At 28.5% G+C, this 9,779-nt stretch overlaps 1 protein-coding gene across 2 annotated transcripts in view; it reads right to left on the reverse strand.

Annotated features, from left to right (window-relative positions):
* LOC105460601 (formin-like protein CG32138) overlaps positions 1-8,726 on the reverse strand; it is a 16,493-nt gene extending 7,767 nt beyond the window's left edge. The window contains exons 1-9 of one of the 2 annotated variants that reach the window (XM_011707087.1): positions 8,432-8,726; positions 8,030-8,136; positions 5,544-5,683; positions 4,411-4,589; positions 3,613-3,689; positions 2,565-2,880; positions 1,872-1,988; positions 1,323-1,563; positions 187-458 (exon numbers count right to left, since the gene is read on the reverse strand). In XM_011707087.1, coding sequence (XP_011705389.1) covers positions 187-458; positions 1,323-1,563; positions 1,872-1,988; positions 2,565-2,880; positions 3,613-3,689; positions 4,411-4,589; positions 5,544-5,683; positions 8,030-8,136; positions 8,432-8,539 — 1,557 coding nt within the window. In that variant the 5' untranslated portion in view covers positions 8,540-8,726. The remainder of the gene's footprint in view (positions 1-186; positions 459-1,322; positions 1,564-1,871; positions 1,989-2,564; positions 2,881-3,612; positions 3,690-4,410; positions 4,590-5,543; positions 5,684-8,029; positions 8,137-8,431) is intronic. The other variant, XM_011707088.1, reaches the window with a different exon arrangement.
* Between the last annotated feature and the right edge of the window lie 1,053 nt (positions 8,727-9,779).

Consider the following 9,779-nt stretch of genomic DNA (forward strand, 5'->3'; position numbering starts at 1 on the left):
TAGCCACAGGGGTGCGTTAAATTTAAAATCGCCTCACGGTATTTTTAAAGTAGAGATTTCAAGCTTTCATTTGAAAAAAAATTCATCATTTTACGATGATTTTTCGCGGAGTTACCGTTAACCAAAGTTAACCAATTTTTGCTCAAAATTTTTCTATGCCATAATTTTTTTGAGCAGTGTATATACCTTTCGTTTGATAGTCATTGCTCCATTGGGTGCTTGCATCATACCAGCAGGTGGTGGAGGTATCGGGGCCATCGGCGGTAACTTATGATCTCCCAGAGAAAGAGATGCCATCGGAGGCGGCGGCGGACACGGTGGCGGGGGTGGAGGCGGTGGCGCAGGAGCCGCTGGAAGCGCTTCATGCGTCGGCGACGGTGTCGAGGCAAACGTCTCGGATGTAACGTTATCCGAATTACTCAGAGGACTCGTCGCCGTGCCGTTTCGTAGACTAACGGCTAAAAGATCGACAGGCATTCACAATGGGATTTTGCTTTATATTAGGGCTGGTGATCTGCTTTATATATATTTGCGTACATATATATTTTAAGCATATATATTAATTCTTTTTATTTACCATATTTGTAAATTTTCTGAATAAATTCATTGCACGAATGTATTTTTCGAAACTTCGAAAGAATTCGAAGATTTTAATGCTGAAGCTTCGAAATTCGAAGACTTCGACATTCGAATTTCGAAGCTTCAGCATTAAAATCTTCGAATTCTTTCGAAGCTTCGAAGTTTAAAATTAACTTTAAAACTTCGAAGTTTCGAAAAATTCGTGCAATGAATTTATTCAGAAAATTTACAAATATGATAAATAAAAAAAACTAATATATATGCTCAAAATATATATACGTAATTATTTCTCAAAAAAAATTTGAAAGTATTATAACCTAAAATATTACAAATTAATAATTAAACTTGATACATATGTAAATAAGGAAAGATAACGATCAGTAGAACAATCAGATTAAGAAAATTTAAAAAAATTAAAATAAATTTATTCTTAAATAAATAAACAAAAATATAATAAATTAATATAATTGGTTTTGGTGTCATTAAATCTTCCTCAACATAAAACAATTTTGAAAACAGAAAATTTAAAATCGTAAAATTAATAAAAATTATTAATTTTTTAATTAAATTTGCACGAATGTATTTTTCGAAACTTTAAGTTAATTTTAAACTTCAAAGCTTTGAAGCTTCGAAGGCATCTTAAATTTCGAAGCTTCGAATATTCGAAGTAAGTAAAAAGTAACAGCCTAACTTTATATTGCCTATTAATCATACAAATTCTTCGATCTGGAAAGATAAAATACCTGACGAGCCTTTTGTAAGTGTTCCCGTGAGAGTTTCCAACTCAATGATCTTGTTTTCTAGGACGCTCTGCCTTCTGGCAGAATCTTGTCTCTGTCTCTTCAAGGCCGCAAGTTCTTCCTCCACTGTTCTACGTGCTTCCAAGGCATCGGCATATTCCACTTTAATCGCGCCTAATTCCGTCTCCAGGTCCGCCAATTTCGCCAATGATTCTCTTTCTAATTCCGCCATGCGATCATGTGCCTGTATTAAATCAATCAATCGCAATCGATTGTGACATTTGACAAAATATAAAATTATAAGGATATATTTTAACAATATCGCAATATAATTAAAATAATATATATTAGTTAATATATATTAGTTAATTAGTATACAAATAAAAAATAAAAGTTGAACGAATTCTATAATCTACTATTTTTTTTATACAAATTTGTTCGTGTATATTGGATCTTATGGATTATGGGTTTGTTTCGACTCATTTTTCTCTTCTTACTGGCTTTATATAACCTTTATACATAAAAGAAAAGCGGAAAGCTTTTATCGCTTACATGACCAAGTTCGTCTTCTAATTCTGCTACTTTTTCTAATGCTGCGGTCTTTGTTTCACTGTCCTCCATCAAGGCAGCTACATCAAATACGTTATCTAGGTAAGCTGAGATTTGAACCTATAAAAAAGATAAGGATAAAATTAATAACACTCAAGAAAATTATAATTGTTAACAATTAACAATTGAAAATATTAGCATTTATTTATACATATTACACGCATATCGGTTGCTACTTATTTGTGATAAAGTTCGTATATATCTATTTTATTTTTATGGCTTCAGTTAGTTCTGAGTTACATCGTTAATTTTTCATATGTAATTAACTCATAATTAATCAGATCTCTACAATGGATTATAGATTATGATTAAAAATTAGCTTTAGTATTATAAAATCGCAAAATAAAAACTATATTATTACATAATTAATTTTAAAACGATTGTTATTGAATGTATGATATAATAAAGGGTGTTTTAACTGCGAAAAAAAACAACAGATATCTCGATTCACAGTGACATTACCAAATGACATTATGAAACCAAAGATAGTTACAACAGATTTTTATCGCTTTATTTTTCCTGCTCCTCCACAAAATTGCTCGAAAGAGACAAACAACACAAGAATGATTTATTTGTTACAATTAGTGCATTATTTATTCAGTGCAAAATTTTATAATACGTATTCAGTTAACTGACCTGCAAATCTTCGCTCTCTGTGTGTCTAAGCTTCTCGAGATATTCGTCTAATCCAAGCTTCGTAAATTCATACTGCAGATGTACTCTGAAGTTCATGTCTTCGACCGAATGCACAACGATATTGACAAACTGCATACAAGCGACCATAAATTCTATATGGAAGCTGTCATACTGGGTGAAATATGCCATAAGCGTCGTAAATCTTCGTCTCTCGGAGCACACCTCTTTGAAGTTATCAAACGCTGACAAAATGATCTCGTGGCCACCCTTTACTAGACAGATGGCAGCGAGGAGCTCTAATACCAGAGCTTTCGTCCTAAAAAAAGAGCGGTACATTTGTTGTAATAACGATAAGCTACACTATGGGAGGAATTATACGAAATAACGTGATATACAAAGAGATAATACTAGTTTACAAAAAAATTTTTTTTTTCAATTACTTTGGGTCGCACTACGTGTCTCTTATAGATTTTTAGATGCTGAAAACGATGCCGTAAGCGAAAAAAGATAATTGAGGTTTAATACTTGAAAAATGGCTTTTTTTGCGATACTTGACATTTATTTTATAAAGGAGGTTAACGTTATCTTGAAATTTCGATCGGGATTCATGAATGTATTGTTCATCCCCTATAAAATGCATTTTTTTTTCAATATCTTTTTAGCCATGTTATAAATAATTAAAGATAGAAGCTATTTCGAATATGGATGGCTAAAAAAGCCATTTTTTAAGTATTAAACCTTAATTATATATATCATGAAAATCTGACGTGCTAGAATTTTTTCGCTTGCGGCATCGTTTTCAGCATCCAAAAATCTATAAGAGACACATAGTCCGGTCCAAAGTAATTTTTTGCTATAAACTAGTGTTACTTTTAAACAGTATTAATCCTTTCAGGATGTGATTATGCAAGAATTTGTAATAATATGAATATAAAATGAATGACTAAGGTATAAATGCATTACGGATGTAATGCGTTTCACACGTTTACAATATCATTTCTCAGAAATACGAGAGACAATAATAGATAATAGACAATACATGACTCACCTCAGACTTTTATGAATTAAGCTCAATGCAATACAGTTGATAGCTTCTCTGTGTTGAATAACCATATTAAATCCGTACTGTGAAAAATCGACATAAATATAAATTTTATTTACGCATATGCAAAAATATATTATTATACATATATTACTATACATATATTATTATATTATAATATATTACGAGTACTATACACATATTATTTTATACACGAGTTTTAATTTGATTGGATTTCTTGTGCTTATTTTATTAATTGAACATACATTTTTTTACTTCTTAAGTTCAAAATTCTTTGCAAAGTAAATATTTGCTTTATTTAAACTCTTTATTTAAACAATATATTAATATATTTTGACGCGTACATTTGTATTCGCATAAAGACATATGTATATGTACTGTACATATACATATGTCTTTATGCGAATACAAATGTACGCGTCAAAATATATTAATATATTGTTTAAATAAAGGGTAAGCATATATTTACTTTGCAAAGAATTTTGAACTTAAGAAGTAAAAAAATGTATGTTCAATTAATAAAATAAGCACAAGAAATCCAATCAAGTTAAAACTCGTGTATAAAATAATATATGTTTATATAATTTTAATAAAAATATACAAATTTCCTATAGCAAAAATTATAATGATTTACGCTTAAATATAATTTTTAGAGCTTTTTTCTAATTATAATGTTGTAAACACATTAAAATGCTAATTAAAAATAAGAGTTGCAATTTTTCTCGATTTTCAAATATTAGAATTAAATCTTAAACAGTTGCTTACATAAGAATTAATATTCACCTTATTATTCATGATAGCACGCATGCACAGTATGCAAACATGAATGTCATCCTTTGCTTCACCCATATTTAGGCGTGCCACATGTCGAGATCTCCTTTTGACTCCGGGACTGTCTTTAAGCTCTTGAAGAGGCGGCCTCAAGCATCCGTTGTTTAACGGTGAGATATCACCAGTGCCCGCTGCGTTAATATTATTATCGATTATTCTTTTATTCTACGATAAACCAATTTGTCGTAAGAACATTAATATATCTCTAATTATCTCATAAATATAATATTTATTCCAATATATATTTAATCCAATATATTCTTTACATAGATGTTTCAAATTAACTGTAATTTTTATTCAAAAGGGAAATTTTTTTTATTCAAAAATGTTTTTTTACGAATAATGTAATTTTTAATAATATTATTGCAGCAATTTGCGACTAACAAGGGAACCTCGCGAAGTGAAAAATTCTGATTTTAATGAAACTTGGTACACTTTGAGGTCACATAAATAGATGAATTTATAAGTTATCAGTTAGTGCTAAAAAAATGGTTTAAAGGCATGAAACCACCCCTTATATGTAAATTTATTTTCCGTTTTTTTTTTCGTTATATCTCGAAAATTATTCAAGATATCAAAAAATGCTTTATAGAACAATTTTACAGTAAAATTACCTCTAGTCAGTTACGTTAATAGAATTTTTTTTTAAATAATTATTTTCAAAAATTTTCAAAAATATTTTAAAATATAATTATTCTAAAAAATATTATTAAACATAAATGAATAGAGATAATTTTACTGTAAAACTTTTGTATACAACATCTTTTGATATCTTGAATAGTTTTCGAGATATAACGAAAAAAAATTAAATATTGTTTAACTTTAAAGGGTGATTTCAAAATTGGTTTTCCATCACAACTGTAAGCGAAAAACAAGTAAATATTTGTGTTCTTCTGGATAAATGTGAAATTTGACTTGTCAATATACCTAAACCCTCTTTAAATTATATTGCTACTTTACAATTTATCGTAAATAGTAATCTTATACTTGTTATCAATCTAACAGATTAGTGCATATTTAATTTATTATTTAGTGAGCTAAGATAGATTCTGATTTTCTTTTTTTGATTTTCAACTTCTACTTACCGGTTTGCAATTTTTCTTCGGAATTCGTGTGGGATTCCAAGAGCCGTTGCTCATGTCGCATCATCAATAGCCTGAAGCTGAGATAGTCTATCAAAGCATCCAGGCCTTGATTTTCCTCGTCCAAGAACTCTCTCACCCATCTATAATAATGTCCAGTTCAGAATACAGGTTTTCGAAAAGCCGATATCGTGAACAAATAAACTTGCGTACACTCACAAGTATTTATGTGGTCAATGACTAACACAACGGACCGACTGTGCAATTATATTATAAAAAATAAAAAGTGGATGTAGTTCCAACTTCTCTCTTCCTCATTTTAGATACTAGGGAATTACAAACACTTTAAAATTTTTTAATTCCAAGATTTCGAATTTACATTCATTTGAAAACATATAAAGAAAAAATATTAATATCGGAATTGTCAAGGATAGTTTACTATAATAAGTATGTACGTTGGTTTTAAAGATTTTTGATAAAATAGTCGAAATGTGTATTAATCCTTTGCTGCATGTAATGTCAAAATATATATAAAACACTTGTATTTTTTCGTGTTTTTGCACATATTTCATAATTGATTTGTGTAACATACTTGGTACCTTTATGTTTCTAAATATTAACAATAAATTATAAAAATATATATCAGTCAAAATTAGCACTTAAAAAAAATTATGCTAGAAAAAGAGATATAATAAACATGTTCTAAAAATTTTTACATTAACATGTCTTTAAGGTTAGCACCCCTAAGTACTCCTAAGAATTTTGACAAAATCTATACATTAGATTGTTCACTATTTGTCCATATTTGTCCAATAATAATAATTTTTTGTCCATTCATGGAAAAAATTAAAACAAAAAAATTTTTTTTAACGTAAGCACCCCTAAGTGCGTTTTTTTTTAAATTATATACGGGATTCGATTGTCCACAATTAGTCCGCATTTGTCCATCAATAATCGTTTTCTGTTTACCTTGCTACAAAAAATTATAAACAAATAAAAAATTAGAGCAATAATTTTTTCCAAGAGTGGACAAACAATTATTATTATTGGACAAATATGGACAAATAGTGGCCAATCTACTGCCAATCTACACAATCTAATGCCATATAGATTTTGTCAAAATTCGCACTTAGGGATGCCAACTTCACGCAGCTATAGCTTTCAAATAAGGTAGATTTCAAATCTGCATCTATTGAATTTGTTATCTTAAAATATGCAAATTTTAAACAGCAGACCCAAAATGACTATAAATTATTTATATTAGCTAAAACTAACTTTATATTTGTGATATATTTACATCCATACAAAATTACTTTTAAAAAAAGTACAAAACGGTACCAATTTTATACGCGCCTATCGTATAAAAACTTGATATAAAAAACCTAGAGCCAATTTACAGTTATCTGTAAATAAAAAATATAATAATTGCATTTGTGTCGTACAAGAACTTGGCGCACCCGGGTTACATTTTTGTTATATTTCTTATATTTTTAAAATAGAATTTTTTATATAATTAATGCAAAAAGATAATTATATATTATAATACAGTAATACATGCATGTACATATGTGTTTTAATAATGCAACCCGGATAAGTTTTTGTATGTCAGACACAAGTATAATAATTATTTTTTATTTACTGACAAATACAAATTGGGGCTAATTTTTTATATTAAATTTTCTATATGTAGAAAGCGCATATTTAGCGCCGTGTCTTTTGTAAGAAAATAATTTTTGTACGAATATTATAACTTTTTTTAGTAACTAATTTCAATTCTGATTAGAAAATAATTATTAAGACTCATAAATTCTTATGATAAGCAAAACAAATATATATGTATAAATAGATTTATCGACAGGAGAATGAGAATGAGAATGAGAAAGAGAGAGAGAGAGAGAGAGAGAGAGAGAGAGAGAGAGAACCTATGCCATAAAATACCGTAATAAGAGAAGTCTTGAATTGGGAAATTGTGAGATTAACCTATTAAAAATATTATTAAGGTGGTTTTATCGCGGAAGTCTCAGTCAGAAGTTAGTTCCTCCATATGACTAATAATTCAATAAAAACAAGCGATTTAATCTTGAAATGTTCTTCATTATAGTCATTATAGTTCTGAGTGATGCTAAGAATACAATTTTTTTTAAAATAACAAAGACTTTTTTAATATTAAATTTGTCGTATTAAATTTTCAAGTTTTTCGGCAGATATTTGAAATAAAAATATCTATAAAATTCTTACGTAAACAATTTTAGTTATGTAAGCCATAATTAAATTTTTTTTATTTGACCGCCATATTGAATCTGCTATTTTAACTTTTTAAATTTCGACTTTAGATTTGCAATTAGCGATTTCAAAAAATCTCCATATACTGAAATTCAGCAAAATATGTTAAAAAATTTGTGCGATAAAGGGTTAAATGCATAATTATTCAAACTGGATAAATTATTTAAAAAAGAAATTAAATAATTACTATATATAGATTCACTTACTCAATGTGATTTGTGCGTAAGGATATCTCCAAATCACGTAATACTTGGGTCGATGTAGATTCACCGACCATTTTCCTTTTCTGGAAGAACATAAAGAAACGATACGTCTGTGTAATCATTAGTATCGGTGTGATAGTGCACCTCTTGCGAATGTGGACACAATACAATTTATTTTAACAAAGAAAGTACAAAAATTGTAGTTTGTATATAAATGATTGTGAATATCAAATAGGAAATGAGTATGTCTTTAATATATTTATTTCTGTTAAAGAAATTAATTATATTAACGTATATATGTGTAAATAAAAAGTAACAAAATATATAGGAATAATACAAACGCATAATACTCGAAATAAATAAATATATATATATAAATATTTTAAAAAATTAAAAATAACATACTCGATGACTTCGTGATGCTGTGGGATCCAGGTAAGTACGTAATTTCGCCAGGTAATGGGACGGTGGATCTTTAGCTTGTACTCTTTCCTGCAAATATAAATATTTCATTGTAACAAACTTATTAATTTCAAATAATTTATTTCTACTATAAAAATAATTTGACCTTTATAAACTCTTCAATGCTAAAGCATTATTTTTGATTAGCCTTTTGTACTTGAGCGACAACTCCGCGATTTATTTTTCTTATTCAAATATGAGAAACTTACGAATTTTACATATTGATTATATTACTTTCGGATAATTTTTACTTGATAATTTTTACAATCTCTCCAACCGAAATTATTTACTCTGTTGGGGGGTTTTATAATATTGAACAAGGAGACCACTACAAAATATAGAACTTATTGAACATCTCTATGATGGTACACTGACTCTTCAAGTACTTTTTGACTGTTCTTACTACAATTTTATATTGCTTATTAATTTATTTGTTTGACATCGACTATGTGACTCTTACTTCTTTATATTAATTTATATTAATTTTTAATCATTTATTGTGCGATACCAAATATGTGACTCACGTTTCTCTTTATTAATTGATTTGCGGTTGAAGAAGACTAAGTTAAGTCGAAACATGTATCGCGTATGTCCATCTTAAATTTGTTTCTGTATTAAAAGATTAATAAACGCTGTCATCTTCGTTATAATTTGCTCGTTAGTTTGGCCTAATTTCTTTAAATTTTTAATTGTTATTACAAGGACGAGTTTGTCTTTTATATTGTTAGTTCATTATTTTTGAAATCACAACAAAACAAGTTATCTTTTCTGTCTGAAAAGTTGAATTATTATTTCCTATAATTTCCATAACAATTAATTATTCCATAATTTGTATTACAATTAAAGCTTACTAATATTTAAATAAAAGTGTATGTAAGCTTCGCAAGGTGCTCGGGCGTTACAATTTATATAAATATAAGAAGACAAAAGTACAAGAATATGTATGCTATATGAGCGAAACGTTTCGACCTTTTCTTCAAGTCATCATCAGCACTAATTAAAACCAAGCAATAATTACAAGAGGTAAAATATTATACCGCAAAGTGTCTTAGAAATAAGTGTTCAAATGGTAGGAATTTAATCCAGAAAGCCGTCACTCGTAAGGAGACGATTGTTGATTTCTGGATTAAATTCCTACTATTCGAATACTTATTTCTAAGACACTTTACGGTATAATATTTTATCCCTTGTAATTATTGCTCGGTTTTAATTAGCGCTGATGATGACCTGAAGAAAAGGTCGAAACATTTTGCTCATATAACATACATATTCTTGTACTTTTGTCTTCTTA

Source organism: Wasmannia auropunctata, unplaced genomic scaffold (genome assembly GCF_000956235.1).
Source record: "Wasmannia auropunctata unplaced genomic scaffold, wasmannia.A_1.0 LD319144.1, whole genome shotgun sequence".
In the NCBI taxonomy this organism is placed as follows: Eukaryota; Metazoa; Arthropoda; class Insecta; order Hymenoptera; family Formicidae; genus Wasmannia; species Wasmannia auropunctata.